This window comes from Olea europaea, chromosome 1, assembly GCF_002742605.1.
Source record: "Olea europaea var. sylvestris chromosome 1, O_europaea_v1, whole genome shotgun sequence".
In the NCBI taxonomy this organism is placed as follows: Eukaryota; Viridiplantae; Streptophyta; class Magnoliopsida; order Lamiales; family Oleaceae; genus Olea; species Olea europaea.
Window position 1 is genome coordinate 26,164,683 of NC_036237.1, and position 16,173 is coordinate 26,180,855.

Genomic DNA, 16,173 nt, shown 5'->3' on the forward strand with positions numbered 1-16,173 from the left:
AATATGCCATCAAACAAAACAATTAAAAAAAGTTCAGAAGAAGTAATTGAATTCTAGCGAAAGTATGAAAGATGTTGGCCAATTGTTTCTGCAATTGCGAAAAATCTACTGACACCTCCGATTAGCACTGTTACTTCGGAGTCTACTTTTAGTGCAGGTAAAAGGGTTTTGACCAATGTCAGGAGTCGGCTGAAAGAAAATATTTTGGAAGCGTTAATATGCTTGAAGGATTGGCAGGACGCTCATTTTCGAATACAAGATAAATACGCTGAAATTGCATGTCGTTAGGTAAGTGATATTTGATTTAATTATATTAATCAAAATTTCTTACTTTTTAATCGTTAAATTTAAATTTTTTTTAGAAAATTATACACGTTATAACAAGTTATTTGTATACAAATTTTAACTCTGCCTACTTAAAGTTGATGTAATCGGTCCCAAACTCGGATAAAGAATGAGGGTTTACATTTTATCTACTTTAAAAAGAAATCGAAAAAAATATATTTTTTGTAAATGTATTTAAAAAAAAAATTCGTCTTCATTAAATAAATATTTAATATTTTATGGAAAATATTACAATATGATAGAAATAAAAAAAAAAAGTGTCTTCATTAATTTTTTTTAAAAAAAATACATGAAATTATTTGTATTTTTTAACACTTTTTTTTTTAAAGCGTCTTCATTAAATTATTTGTGTTTTTCTGTATTTTAAAAAAAAGAAAAAAAATATTGCTGAGCTCGTGAGCCAAAGCTCGGCTTGACCCACGAGCTCGGACGAGCTCGTGGGTCGAGCCGAGCTCGCCCAAAATGAACGAGCAAAATGAGCCACGAGCGCGAGTTGAGCTCGTGAGTTTACGGCCGAGCCCATTGACATCCCTACATATAAAAGTCACGAGAGGGTTAAAGAAATCGACTAGTAGATTGTGTATCACTCAGAACACCCAAGTTTTCAAAATCGATTTACCAAGAAAATACGAAATCCACAAATTAGTCTCTGCAAGAACCTCTTAACAACAAATGTTAGTTTATTTAAAAAAAAGAATAGTGAATCATAAAACTAAAACAGGATTCGTCACCAATAAAAAAAATAGGGTTATTGCATGTTGTCAGATCTCGCAAAAATTCGAGTGTGAAATTTAACATTTTCACACTTTTACAAATCAAGGACCCAAGATCCCAGTGATATTCTAGAGAAATAGATGACGACTAAAGGCAACAAGAATCATGGATTTGAGCTCAAATCCACCTTCTACCCGTCTGTACAAAGGATTAACCTCACAAAACGCAACTCCAAACCACAGACCCAAATGCAATCACTTCAATGGAATGAGAGACTCTCCAAGAAACCAACAGAAAACTCTTCACAACTCAAAACCGAAGAATCACTAAGATTCTACACACACAGAACCACCAGAAAACCAATGATTTACTGGTTAAATGGAGAGTTTCACCAAGAAGAATAAGAGGCAGAGACACAAAGTCTCCAAGAGAAGAGACCCAGAAGATTCCACAAAAGACACACGAAGAAGCGCAAGAATAGTGACTCAAAATTAGGGCCAAAAGTCTCAAACCTTATATTTATATTAATGGGTCATCACCGTAGATGTTAGGTTTATGAGATCAAATGGACCAGAGTGACACACGTGGGTCACATGGTTTGGGTTGAGTTAATAGAGTCCATCACAGTGCGTTATTGGGCAAGGGTTTGTAGTATTTGAAAAATTGGTCAGTTATCATCATAGCCCAAATGGGCTGGACCACCAAGAAAATGACATCATAGCCCAATACACATAATCAATATGACCCGTTCCTTGTTTTTTTCAAACCACAAACAAGTTCATTAATTACCTAGACACACAAACAATTATTTTTCTATCCAAACTACAATTCACAAGTGTATTATAAGTTCAAAAACAACAAATAAAAAAAAGAACAACGAAAAAATGACTTGAATGAGAATCTGAGACTTACAGAAAGAGAAGAAAAAAGTGACGATTCAAGTAGAAATTAGCATATTAACGGGTAAAGGCGACTAGTGATTCGTTTAACACTAGTAGACAAGCGTCAAATGTTAAAGAAATGAGAGTTTATATTAGGATTCCTGAAACTTTGGACGTGATTTGCTGACGTATTTTGCAATAATTTTAGTTTAGTTCAAATATCTGGTAAGGACATATATTATGAACTTGTTAAATTATAGGTCAATAATAATGAAACTTATTTACTTTCTATTATTATTTCAATATGCTGGTTGTAAGTTGTATTTCTAAATTGGTATTTTTCCTGAAAAATGAAAATTGTAAAATTTTTAAATTAATATTTTAATTAAAAATTTTAAAACAACTTGGTCCAATTTTGTGTAGTTTTTGAAAATCAAAATCTAAAATAAATTATTTTGAAGTGATTTGGTTCGATTTGACGGAAAAAATTACGGATTCACGTGAATCCAAATCAACTATTTTAAGTCAACGGTTTCAATTTGATGCGATTTCGCGAATTTTGTGTCCAGCCCGACACTGCAGCGAAAATTTTATTATTGGGACACAGGCCGCCTATGTGTTGCCGTGACGACGTCGTTCCGAGGGAAAAATCCAGTTTCCGTTTCGAAAACCCTCCCAAATTCTTTAAACAGTGTTTGACAAATTTCCGTATGTCTATATATGAGACAATTAGCTGCTGTTCTTTTTCATATGGGAAAATCTCCACGCCTTGCGAAAGGGCGGCGCGAATCGAAGAACGATAGCAGCGAGAAAAAGAGGAAGAGGCCTACGATGGAGGAGGAAGAAAGTAGTGGCGGAGAGGCCGAGAAACAGCGGGGTTTGCGGCTGTCGGAGGTGATTTCAGACTGCATAAAGCGGTGGTTCATTGATACCCTCAAAGAGGCCAAGGCTGGGGATATCAACATGCAGGTGCTCGTCGGCCAGATGTATTACAGTGGTTACGGCGTCCCCAGAGATGCCCAAAAGGTTTTATTATTTTTCTCTGGTCTATCTTTAGTTTTATTTAATAACTATTTTTTTAGTTTTTTTTCTAGTGTATTTTTTTTTTTTTTGTGGGCTGTGTGTGGAACATTTTTTATTTTTTAGTGGGTGCGTGTTAACGGACTTGGAGATTGTAGGGAAAAATTTGGATAACAAAGGCTTCAAGAGTGAGATCTTCAGTTTGGAAAGTCAGTAATAAACGCCCAGGTGATCTTCGTCTACTCTGTGTTTGTGCGTGCAGTTGCCTGGCTTCTTTCTACGTATTAACTGTTTAACTCTTGCAGGTTATAATGCAAGTGATTCGGATTCCGATTCAGATGAACCTGTTGAGAATTCGTGATTAGATTAACTTGGGATGCTTGACTATCCAACTTAACGGTGAATTGGTTTCACTTTTTTGGACTCTGCACCTATTTTCATCTTTTCGGTGTGATGCATTTTTCTTCACATTGTACTAATATCAATTTACATTGCGGCCCTCAATGGCGGCTTTAGATCATGTTACAAGTGAAGCATTTTCGTTAGGCAAGCAAAGTACGTTATTTAGTCTAGCAGAGCTCTTGATTGTCACTCAGATCGGCTATAGATTGAATTGTTTCACTTCCGCCAGGAGTATTTAGTGACCTTCTTTTGAAATATCAGCATGCTTAGTTTTTGCTGTGGAATTTAAAGTGGATAGAATAATGGAATCCCCATGTACCCAACCACTTAAAAAATGAAGCTTATGCCTCTGTTAAATGTTAGGTTTTGGAGCTTGTGGTGGTACTGGCTGGAAATTACTCGTCCTAAATTGAAGGACTTCGATTTTTTAGGCTGTTGGGTATAAATGATCTCCTTATAAACATAGTCATTTTCTTTTAGAGTTCCTTTCTTAAACTACATGATTTGATCAACAAGGTTTCTTTCTTGGTGACTAACCACCATCACTTGAGATTTTTAATGACGGCTAGAAACTATCATCTCAAGTTGTGTTATGGATAGTTCTAATTATGGTTTTTTGAAGTCACTTACAAATAAATTTATGGTTGACAAAGTACCATGAAATATCGCGTTCAGTGACTGTCCTTACTTTGTGCAAATACAATGATATGGTAAACTGTCAATATGGTTAAATATAATGGGTTTTATGATATCTATCATTGCAAGCAAACATAAAATGCCGGTTACGAATTATATATTGGTGTAATGGGTTTTATGGTACCTATCATTGTAAGTGCACATACTATGGTGGTTACAAATTCTATGTATCTGTGTAATTGCTAATTATCATGGTATCTCCATATACAATGGTTGTTTTGTTAATAACCATCAATTTTATGAACAACCATGATGGCATCTTGACATGTTTAGTACAAAGTAGCGGATGAATTATACTTGAATATACAATAAACGAGATTTCAACTCCTCTTCTTCATTAGCCCCTGTTTAAACAAAACAATTTATTTCTCATATTCATTTTCAATCACACATTCACGTAATAAAATATCGTACACGTAAATTTAAAATTTTTACCCACTCTTAGCTATATTCTCCAAAATATCACTATTGAAAATATCATTTTTACAATAATGGCCATCAGGGGCTTAATATTATCTAGTACTAAGTAACCTCATCAAAGTTGCCTACTTCTACATTATTTCATTAAATGTAAGAGACATTGCAAAGGGTTGCTTAATTTATTTGATTGTTTTGAAGAAAGTTTTCGTTGCTTGCTTTAATTTTATTTTAATTTTTTTCTTATTTTTGCCAAACTTCAAAGATTAAAGTAATTTTTATAAACAAGAATGTAAGCGCATGCATGTCATGTCAAATGTTTATAGACTTTGTATACAAACATTTATATTTGCACATTTCGAGAGACCTATAAGTACTATCCAATTATTTATCCACCACTAATTTCTATTTATTTATAATTTAAATTGTTTATAAGCACTTTCGAAACAAGATTTAAATGTTTTGAGAACTATTAGGGTCCGTTTGATAGCATTGTATTCCAGGAAAAACGTCACATCTGAGGAATTTGTTTTCTACCTTAGCTATTTGATACGAAAGTGGAAATGAAGTTCGAATTTCAAGGTACAAACACTTAAAGCATGTTTTTGGCCAATTCCATGAAAATCGAATTTTTATAGTTTTGCTAGTTTTTTCTTTTCCAACTTACATGGAATTGGTTTGTCTTTTCCACACTTACTGTCAAACGGACCCTTACTTCCTTTAAATTACCTCCATGGAAACCTTTGGTTCTTGTTTTTGAGCTTGTCCAGAACAATGAAGAGTTAAAACATTTCCATGATGGCTATCTAAAGGCATCATGTCAAAATAACATGTCCGTTATACCACGATGACTTCAAACAAGCCTTTAGGGTATACAGTATACTTTTTCATGACACTCATCGTATTACTGTATTCCTGTAAATACCTTCAATGACTGATAATGATATCGGTCATTGGTCAATGTGAATGTATGACCACAGTTTTTATTCAATCCATCATTGTATATTTTTTAAAAACACTATATTTTAGCTTGACGGTGTGCATTTTTTTCTTCATTCTGTAGCATTTTTATATAGAACTTCCATCTTACCTTTAGACATCATAGAGACAGGAATTATAATACTTCTACACACTTAACCATTGTCAAAGAGATTTGTACCATCTCCAACAACTTCTATTTTGGAGCATTTGGTGATTCAATGGTTAACTTTGTTGGCAGACGGCAATAAGTTTTGTGAAAATGAATTTTACGTGTTTCAATTCATACATTATGGGGTATAATTTCTTCTGAGAATGCATTCATGTTATCATGTTGAAACTGACCTCCATAGGCCTATTATTTTGAATCCATTCAACAGATTGACAACATGAAAAAAACAAAAAAACAAAAACTAATGTAGGAACTAACCTGTCACAACATAGGCTGCATCTTGACTAGGGGAAACTTAAGAGATGAACAAGGCACTTGAATACACTGCCTATTGCACAAAACATGTCTTGTTTTACATCAAAAGTCAAATTGACACTTAGCCATTGTTTGGTGTAGATTAAAGTATCAAGTCAAAGTCAACGGTTAATTTTAACCACACATTTGATTTATTAATTCACTAAACTTTTTTTTTTTAGTTGGAGAGTTAATTAAATGAATTCAAGTTTTGACCGAATTCGTGTTTGACTTTGAAAAGTTGAAAAAGTCATCCTTTGTGGGACGATGGAGTTATAACTAGTTCTGAACAGGAGGTAGAGATAATAGATTCACAAGAAAGGATTGTGATGCTCATTAATTTGTTCAGCTATCCTTCGGAATTCGCATGTGATGTAACAGTAGGGAAAACACACTTGTGAGTTAAGACTTGAATCTGTTAAAACATGGCGTGATGGATCCTGAGACTTTCAGACGTTTGCAGTTGGTACTTACATCTCATATTAAGCTGGGAAAGAGATTGATTATACTTGGATGGGATCTCTTCAGATTATTCGCCCTTGCTGAGTTTAGTGTTTTCGATTTCAATCACACAGCAAGTTCTTTATGACTCGTCTATTTGCAATTTATTTTGTTTCTTTCGATTGATTAGACAGTTTTATTATCATTCCATCTCTGCTGTGTTTCAGTGAATTCCTGATTATAGCTTACAATTGGTTAATCTTTGTTATCTTTCACCATGTTTGAATAACTTAGCATTACCAATTGGCATGTTTTGCAGGTTCATCGACTATGTTCCAGTTCCTGCTATGAGTCGCTTTTCACAGTATCAATCCTTTCGTTCAAAAATTTATTCATTCTGTCTGAAGTATATCAAATAATAAGTTATTATTACAAGTTTGCAGCACAGGGAGTCAGAAAACTGGCAAGCTATTGTATATGTGGACAATTGTACAATTGTTTGTTCTGTGATATCATATAATTTTTGAGTAATGTTATCTAACACTGCAAATGTTAAAACGCCAGTTTAGATGGCATTAAGTGATAGGCTCAATAAAAGGTAGAATTAAGTCATTTAATTCTACTTCTCAGAAGTAGTGTTCCTAAAAAGATGGTTAACATGCGTAATCTAATTTGGAAAAAAATAAAAATAAAGATGATCTATTTCAAAAAATTCAAATCAAGGGTTGAGGTGCATCCATCTCGGCCCTCGTTGAATGGGCTTGTCACCAGTCCTGTTCAAGTAGCATTATACTCGTAAATATGTAAATTGGAAATTATATATCGGCCTTTTTTAAAATTTACATTTTTAAATCATGTTCTAAGTTTCAAATTTCAAAATTCAGATTATAATTGATTATTTAATATGTATTAAATAAATTTATTACTAATACTCTAAATTCATCATCTCATGGGAAAAAAATGTTACAATATCTCTCCCTCTCTTTGTCTCTCACCTCTCTCTTCCATCGGAAACAACCACCATTGATCGTCGTCGAAAATTAACCATCGCACCATTCACATCATTGCAGTGCGTATGACCATCACCATTGTGGCTCCTTCAGATCTGTCAGATGGCTTATCAAAAATTGAATCTATATCCCTAATAAAAACAAACCCTAGATGAGGAGACCAAAAAACATGAGGAGTCGGTAGTAGTGGAGGAAGAATGGATGTTTTCCTAATTTTTATTTGTTTTTCTAGTTTTTGAGGACGAATGGTTGTGATTTTTTGATTTTGATAGAGATTGGTGGTTCTTCTCATCGCTTCGTATGAAGAGTCTCTGTGAAGCGAGATGATGTTGTTCGGTGCTGAAGAGTGGCGTCGATCGACGTTGATGTGGCTGTTGGTGCCATCTGCAATAGCGGCATAAACAATGTTAGCATTGACGGTGGTGGTGCAGGTGGCGGTGGATGATGGGAGATTTAGGAAATTTAGGTCCCAATCTACAATTGTGGTGGTGACTGTAATAATTTCTTTTTTTTTTTTTCGTGGTGGTGGATTTAGCGTAACGATGTCGTAGTGTTTTCTGCAATGGGTTGATTTGTTTGAGATGATGGTATTGGTTCTGAACAAAGATGATGGTGGTAGAGGCAGTGGAATGATAGTGACAAATTATTTGATTATTTGATTGACTGTGACCATTAAATTAGTTAATTTGTGACTACTAAACAATATTCAACTAATGAAAAAGAAAAATTGTGACCTAAAAAATTGATAATTTGTGACTGGTAATTTGATAAGCTGTGATTATATAATAAATTGTGACTTATAATCTTTGTGTTTGTGACCCATAAATAAATTGTGATTTATAAACTTTTGATTTATGAACGATGGATAAATTGTGATCTATAAATTTTTTGAATTGTGACAGAAAAATAATATGTGACTAACTAAATTATTAATTTGTAATCAAATTGTATAGATTTGTGATCTTAATATATTTAATTAATTAATAAATTTCCGATTTTTGAAATTAAAACTTGTGTTCTTAATTTTGAAATAAGTGATACCTAATTTTTTAGTTACGAATTTTTCATATGTAAAAAAGGTTGTGTCAAATTGGCAGGAGGTACATTTAGGAACCCAGGACAAGTCACATATTAACCTAAGGGTCCATTTGATTGTAAGAATGAAATTTGGGTGGAATGAAAACAAATTTCAAGGAATTGAATTACCTAAAATTTGTTTTATTAGGAATTGTTAATTAAATGTATTTGATTGATATAATTTTTGATGTTCGTCTGGCTTTATTTTTCATGAAAATTGTCAAATTAAAGGGATAGAATTTGTTCTTATAGACAAACAAATTTTATTTTTTATTTTTTTTGAAAAAAAAAGCTAGAAAACCAAATTCCCACAAAAACTAAAAGAAAATCAATTCCTTAAAAACTTGGAAAATGTGGTAACGTGGAGGGTTGGGTGGAAAATCAATTCTATGAAAAATTTTGGGTGTCAAACTTACCATTTGGGTGTCATTTTTCATGGAAAATGAAGCCTATCAAACGGGCCCTAAAGGTTTTTCAATTTTTTAATGAATGACATCAATTTTTGGACTTCTTATTTTATTGTGAAGATTCCTACTACTAATAATTATCATATGATACTCAACACTGCGGTGAATAATGCCTAGAAACAGAGATCTGACTTCGCCACCTAACAACATTAACAAATAATCAGTGGTTCACTAAATTATATTTTACATATCATTATTGGGCCCCGAAGTAACCTACACCTCTTCTCATTTGCTTATGTTTCTGTCTATTCCTACGTGCAAAGGAGCTGAAAAGTCAAATTTTGTCATTTTGTCAATGGAGGATTTTTTTAGGTAGCTCTTAGATAGCTTTAGAGACCAACAACTTTTATCAATTCTTTTAACTATATATTTCTATATATTTCATAACCTTTATCAAAACCTACCAAGAACTTTTTTTTTTTTTTTTTTTTTTTTTTTTTTTAACAAAACTGAATAGCGACTATCATTTGTGCATTTTTCTCCAATTTACTTTTTTTGATCTAGAAAGTGTAGTAAATATTTATTTGGTGGTTTAAAATAAATGATATTAGACCATATTCTAAAAGAAAAATAAAATAAAATTTTGCTATCATATCATTTAATTCATTCCAATGGGTTGTTTAGGTCATTTCCTTTTACATATATATGCCAATGAGTTGTGCTACTTGCACAGACCCTTTTGTACAGATGCACACACATGGAGGTGGACCCCACACATGGAGTCCACATGTGAGGTTCAATACCATGTGATAGCCCCTATGCAAAGGGGCATGTGCAGATATTTTAAAAGAAAAAGAAAATAAAATTTTGCTATCACATCATTTAATTCATTCCAATAGGTTGTTTAGGTCATTTCCTTTTACATATATATGCCAATAAGTTGTGTTACTTGCACAGACCCTTTTGCACAGGACCTTTACAGATGCACACACATGAAGGTGGACCCGACACATGGAGTCCACATGTGAGGTCCACTCCCATGTGATAGCCCCTATGCAAAGGGGCCTGCACAGTGATCTTTTTCCATATGCCAATAGTGATAGCAAGGCCAAAAATAAAGGCTTAATTTGTTAGTGACATCTCATTTGGGGACTAGTAATTTTAAAAAAATAAAATAGCGATTAATACTAAATTAGGTGTCATGGGGTCCACACAAGATAATATTCACTGATTCACTATTAATGATAAATAACATTCTTCGATCAATTTATTTTTCCTTTATCATCAAACATACCAACTATGAGCTGATGCTATCAAATAGGAGATAAGTTTTGATAGAATAATCTTACATGTGCATGTGATAAGATTGTCCATTTAAATCACAAAATCTCAAAGTTCAAGTCACTCAAACGACACATCGAAGACGCACATCTACTTTGTTTTTCTTTCTTATCGCCTCAGATTTCGAGATGTCGTAATTTAAGTGACTCAATATTTGAAGTATCGTAATTTAAATAAATGATTATATCATGTGTACATGTAAAATTGTCTTATTATTAAATTTTATTAATAACCTATAAATGAATAATCAGAAGAACGCTAAAACACACAGTTAATATAAGAATAGAAGTTGGTGAGGGTGCAGTGACAGACGGCAGGACCATAATAAATCTGATATTCAGTATCAATGTAAAGATCAGAGTAACCATTATTATAGTCGGCAAGAAACAGTTCACAAAATTGATGCAAGTTCAGACTCATAACGCTGAAGGGAAGATTCTGAAATATAAGGAAAAAAGAAAAATCCATTATAGACAACTGTCATCAGTATGCCACTGCTTTCAGAGGAACGATCAACACCTTCGTTTCCATCTTCTCTACTTATATATCTATATGTAGGCCACTTTTTAGCCAGATGGGGTGCCAGGTTTCATTCAGATTTCTTGTTGTTTTATCCGTTCTCTCGTATATCTTGCCCGATTTTGCATTAATTTACTTTAGCTTGTTTTTGTTTAATGGGAAAAAGGAGTCTTTGAAAATTTCGAATTGGGAATTGGCTTTAGTTTGTGGAGGATGCAAATTGATTCCCTTTCTGTTTTTGGGTGACTGCTAAGTGTCTGTTTCAGTTTAATTGATATTATTTAATACAGAATTCATGCTTTGAACATGTCATAAATTATAGATCAAAGTACACACTAGTTTAGTTTAGAAATTAACTGCTAAATGGTGCTGTAAGAATACAAGTAGCCGAGACAAGGGCACCATCTACCATTTCTTGTACTTATAGGGCATAGGAACCTGAGTTTCACCAATAAATCTCTTCTGCACTACAGAAATAAGGTTTGAATATGGGAACAATTTGAGGCTGTCCAATAGAAATTGTGTTCAACTATCAAACAAGTGTCTCAAACATATACAAACAACACTGAGGTTACAACCATTTTATTAATTCGATCAATTTTACGCTACATTCAATTTATTTTGTGGTGTTCTAATTACAGAATGTGGGAATTCTCTGTTGGTTTGTACATGATCAATGTTTGGCCAGACTCGTTATTTCTTGCTGCAGTGTATGGAGTGGTAGAATCTGCCTCCGCTGCATTTCTTGGGCCGGTCATCGGGCAATGGGTGGATAAGTTGTCATATCTTCAGGTTTTCTTGCACTTCCCTTTAATATCCACCGAAAACAGATGGGGTGACTATCTTTGACTGTATTGATGAATATGATTTTAGCTTAGTCAAGGTGGCATGATTCAATTTTGAATAAGCAGAATGCATGAACCTGTATTACTAACAAGTAGGGGGAAATAAGGTGTCAATAACTGTTCACAGTATGAAGTAAGGATTTATTTGATTGAGTTTATTAGGGAATGGAATTCTGATTTTTTTTAAAAGATGGAAGATTTCTTGAACCTAATTGCTGATATTTTATTTGTGTTTTTTCTGTGTTACTTGCATGTATGCATGTGCATAGTTTTCAGAGAGATAAGGATGATTCTCTTTGAGTCCTGCAGAAAGCATTTTTATAGTTGATTGGGAAGAATTATGAATGTTATTTAAGCAAAATAATTCTAGTTCTTGAAATAGAAATGCCTAATGGAAATTCTCAAACCTCTCATATTGGTCGATCTGGGTAGAAAATTATTGCATGATTTATTGAACCTTCTATCTTTGTTCAACAGGTTTTGCAAGTCTGGTTATTGAGTCAAAATCTATCGTTTATGGTTGCTGGAGGTGCAGTTATCGCAATTCTGGTCCCTGCAGACTTGAAATCTGCAAATCTTACTGCATTCGTTTCCTTTATCATATTAATCAATGTCTCTGGAGCTGTTGGTGTGCTTTCCACTCTTGCCGGGACCATCTTGATTGAAAGAGAATGGTGACTTGTTTTTTGCCCTTATGGAGTTTCATATTATCACGGTTTACTAGATATAATTTATCTTTTTCATTGATGAAATTATCTACTGCACAGCGATCAATTAGCCACCAGAGTAACGGTGTTCATATTATTGTTCATCTTCTATAAGATTATATCCCACATTCCACAATATGTTTTGGTCCAATTTAAGAAGAGAACAATGTGCCGCGTCCAAGTATATTGATGGATGTTTGAATTTCGTTAATCCCAGTGACACTGCATCACCTGGCTAAACTTTTCAAACAAGAAAAATGATTGTTACATCAAATTGCAGGGTGATTGTTATATCCGAAGGCCAACCTCCAGGAGTACAGACAAAGATGAATTCAATCTTAAGAAGAATTGATTTAACGTGCAAATTGTTTGCTCCTGCTGTCACTGGCTTCATTATCAGCTTTGTATCTCTAACTGCATCAGCCATGACTCTAGCGCTCTGGAACATATTGTCCATATGCTTGCAGTATTGGCTTTTAATGTCTGTATATAATGGGATCCCGGCCTTAAAAGAAATCAGCCAAAAGAGGGTCTCAAGATCTTCAGCTAGGGATCAAGATGAAATAACCTCAGCTCATCCTGAGACAGCACGCTTACTTTCCTCAGATGTGAATGATTTAGAGCGGACTGAAAGTAGCTCCAGCTCGAAAGGGAACATGATCGAGGAGTTTTTGAACCTTCCTTATATTAGTGCATGGAGGCTGTACCTGCAGCAAGACGTGGTGCTCCCGGGACTAGCTCTTGCATTGCTGTATTTTACTGTACTCAGGTAAGTCCCTTACAGCTTGTTTAAGCCTGGATTAGACAGTACTTGACAGTGTTTGTGGAAGAAAGAGAAGTTAAAATCGTGTCCGCGTCCTATTATGTCTAGTACCAGGTATCAAACATGCCGTTACGGTATACACTTTTTTTTATTTAAGATGTGTGCAAAACATTGTTCAGGCTATGGAACAATTAGAAACTAAGTACTCTGGTTCCTTGTGTTACTGTTTTTTGCATTGCCGTGGGACATCTGCAAGGTGTTCTGACTGCTTTCATCGGCAAAAATATGTTGTACTCATCCTAGAAATTATTCTTTGGTGCATAATTCGTTTTTCTTCTTTATAATTTGGTATGGCAGCTTTGGAACTTTAATGACAGCTACTTTGGAATGGGAAGGTCTACCTGCATACGTAATAGGAATTGCACGTGGAATAAGCGCTACAATAGGAATAGCTGCAACGTTTCTATACCCCATTTTACAATCTCAGATTTCAACACTTCGAACTGGTCTTTGGTCGATTTGGTCTCAGGTACTTCACTCAATACGAAAAACTATCTATCCTCCAAAAGTCGTATCACTCAGATATAATGGATCAATCCGTAACTGATGCAGCACCAAAAGAAACACCCAATAGAGAATGAGAAAACAATTCAGTAGGGAAAAGGAAATCAGAGGCAGAGATGACAGAAGAAGAAAACAGCAAGAGAAGGAGAAAAAAAAAGAATGGAGGAGGGGAAAAACTTTTCCAACAACCACTAAATATTTTATTCAATCATCAACTGTTTCAATTACACGACAAACTAGATGTAAATAGCAAAACAAAAAAACCTAAAGAGAAAGGGTTTGGACCAAATCCATTATACAAGCCAAATTACATAAATATAAATAAGAGTCCAAATAGAAAATAATATAGATGGATGTCCTCGTCAACTTTCTCGAGGTGGGAGAAAAACTCTACAATATCGAGTGGATAAATCACATGGGGCTGTAGCCAATCTCCCCCATAAACTAAGTGGGTTGAGCAAGCGTCTTCCGGTGTCTGTATAAACATGTCAGTGGATGCCTGAATCTGGTATCCCCAACAGTAACAATGTGAGAGCAATGTCCACTTGCTGCTATAACAAAGAATGAGAATTACAAAGTTTTTCTCACACATAAGACAGTCCCCCTCAGTTCCTGTTACGTAGAAGTCTAGTGCTACTATATACAAACACATGAATGCCCAATACATGATCTAGGTCGATCCACTGTTGAAGGCGTAAATGAACAATAAGTAGGTTCCACATATTCCAAATAATAATATTTGTTTACCATTACCAGCACTTTCTTGTTGAGTTTCTGGCAGTTTCTTACACTAAAATTCTGAATTATAGTACCGCTTTGGTTTCTATGCAGTGGACCTGTCTCTTGGTATGTGTTGCTTCAATATGGATTAAAAGGAAAATTACGTCAGCTTATGTGCTAATGGGTGGAGTGGCTGCATCACGCCTTGGACTATGGATGTTTGACTTGTCTGTCATTCAACAAATGCAGGTACAGAGAATTAGAATTAGTATCACATTTTCACAAGCTCGTTTTGAGTTAAACATATATTTATCCTATTCCCGATGGATGTTCGAGTTATAATTCTCTCTGCTTACTCAAATAGGATTATGTCCCTGAATCTGATCGCTGTGTTGTTGGCGGCGTTCAAAACTCACTTCAGTCTTTCTTGGACTTGATGACCTATATTATGGGTATTGTGATATCCAATCCACAGGTATCACACGGTACTAGACAGTAGACACTATAAACAACAAGATCTTAAATTCCGTTTCTTTCTTAATACCAGTACAGTGCTTGTGCTAGAATGTGCATGGGTAGACACCCATTGCTAAAAACTCTGTGACAAATCAAATCAATATCAGGGTTATGTTTAGGAAGAGTTTGATTATCATTTTAAGCAGCAAGGAAACTCATGTCACATTTAATATCCTAACTGCTAATGAGGATTGACACGCCTATTAACTCGACTTGATTTCTTCTGCTCTGTTCTTATATAGGATTTCTGGATATTGATAATGATATCGTTTCTGCTGGTGACGCTGGCTGCAATTTTGTACAGTCTACACGTTTATCACCTGAGGAAGCATCTCCTTCACTTTGAGAAGCTACTTGTTCTGTTTCAGTGGAATGTTAGTTCATCTTAGACTTGTATTACAGACAATTTGGAAGATCGATGATAAAAATACTTTCGGTGTATGGAGGTACTATAAAGTATTAAGAAATAATAAAAACAATGTTTTAAAGTTTGTTCATTCAACTGTTTTAGTCCAGTTCTATACTTGTACAAAACATCCACTGCAGGCTATGTATATGGCTTCATTATCTGAAGATTCTGACTTTCAAGTCACTGCCCTTGCTTGATCTTGTACATTACTGGAAATGATTGGACATGCATCTGAAGAACATGCCAGAATATTGCACGAACTGTTTTTCGTCTTTTTTAAATATGATCGCTTGGTGATGTTGGGTAACAAATCACATAGGACATGTTTTGTATAATAGTCTTTTTAGTTGTCTCGTGTAACCATGTATTAGACCAATATTAGATAGCATTGAATAAAATTAAATAACAAAAATAAGTTAGAATAATATTCGTCATATTATTCAGTTTCATCCAGTATTATGTACTAAATATGCTCTAAGACTTGGAAAATAAAAAGAAAGTAATAGGATTGATTTCATTTTCCCATTAAAAGTTTTTAATAAATTAGTTTATTGAATGGTGTTGTGAGGACAATTGACTGATCAAGAAATTGAACTATATTCAAACTAAAATTTGAACTTAACAGTTTTGAATCAATTCTCGAATTAAATTTAAACAACATTCATGACATTTTTGTCATGCTCTAAAATATCTTACGTGCATAACATATGTCAATATTATTTCTATTTCTAAGGCTTCTGGCGTACCCAACCACAGAGAATCAAAGCTCGTCCTTGTCTGATTCAGCCTTCGAGAATTGGTCAAAAACACAACATTTGACCAACAATATTGTTCCACAGTCAAAAAGTCAAACTTTCATGAGTTTCTCAGAAATCGATACTCTTGTACATAACATATAAGCATTAAATTTAGATCCAATTCGAAACAATATGTTA

The 16,173-nt window shown here is 34.2% G+C and overlaps 2 protein-coding genes across 3 annotated transcripts; both read left to right on the forward strand.

The window, feature by feature from the left end:
• Positions 1–2,482: 2,482 nt before the first annotated feature.
• LOC111398882 lies at positions 2,483–6,901 on the forward strand. 2 transcript variants are annotated; one of them, XM_023026033.1, is made up of 4 exons: positions 2,483–2,966; positions 3,119–3,188; positions 3,266–3,359; positions 6,680–6,901. In XM_023026033.1, exons 1-3 carry the CDS (start codon positions 2,661–2,663, stop codon positions 3,319–3,321), a joined length of 432 nt encoding a protein of 143 aa, XP_022881801.1. In that variant the 5' UTR covers positions 2,483–2,660; the 3' UTR covers positions 3,322–3,359; positions 6,680–6,901. The 2 variants fall into 2 exon arrangements, with proteins under 2 accessions (XP_022881801.1, XP_022881809.1); XM_023026041.1 differs by lacking the exon at positions 6,680–6,901 and adding an exon at positions 6,269–6,492.
• A 3,589-nt stretch (positions 6,902–10,490) lies between these two features.
• Positions 10,491–15,331, forward strand: LOC111398893 (solute carrier family 40 member 2-like). The gene is made up of 8 exons (XM_023026053.1): positions 10,491–10,781; positions 11,356–11,506; positions 12,037–12,233; positions 12,547–13,035; positions 13,387–13,558; positions 14,425–14,562; positions 14,678–14,788; positions 15,072–15,331. Exons 1-8 carry the CDS (start codon positions 10,684–10,686, stop codon positions 15,216–15,218), a joined length of 1,503 nt encoding a protein of 500 aa, XP_022881821.1. The 5' UTR covers positions 10,491–10,683; the 3' UTR covers positions 15,219–15,331.
• Positions 15,332–16,173: the final 842 nt, after the last annotated feature.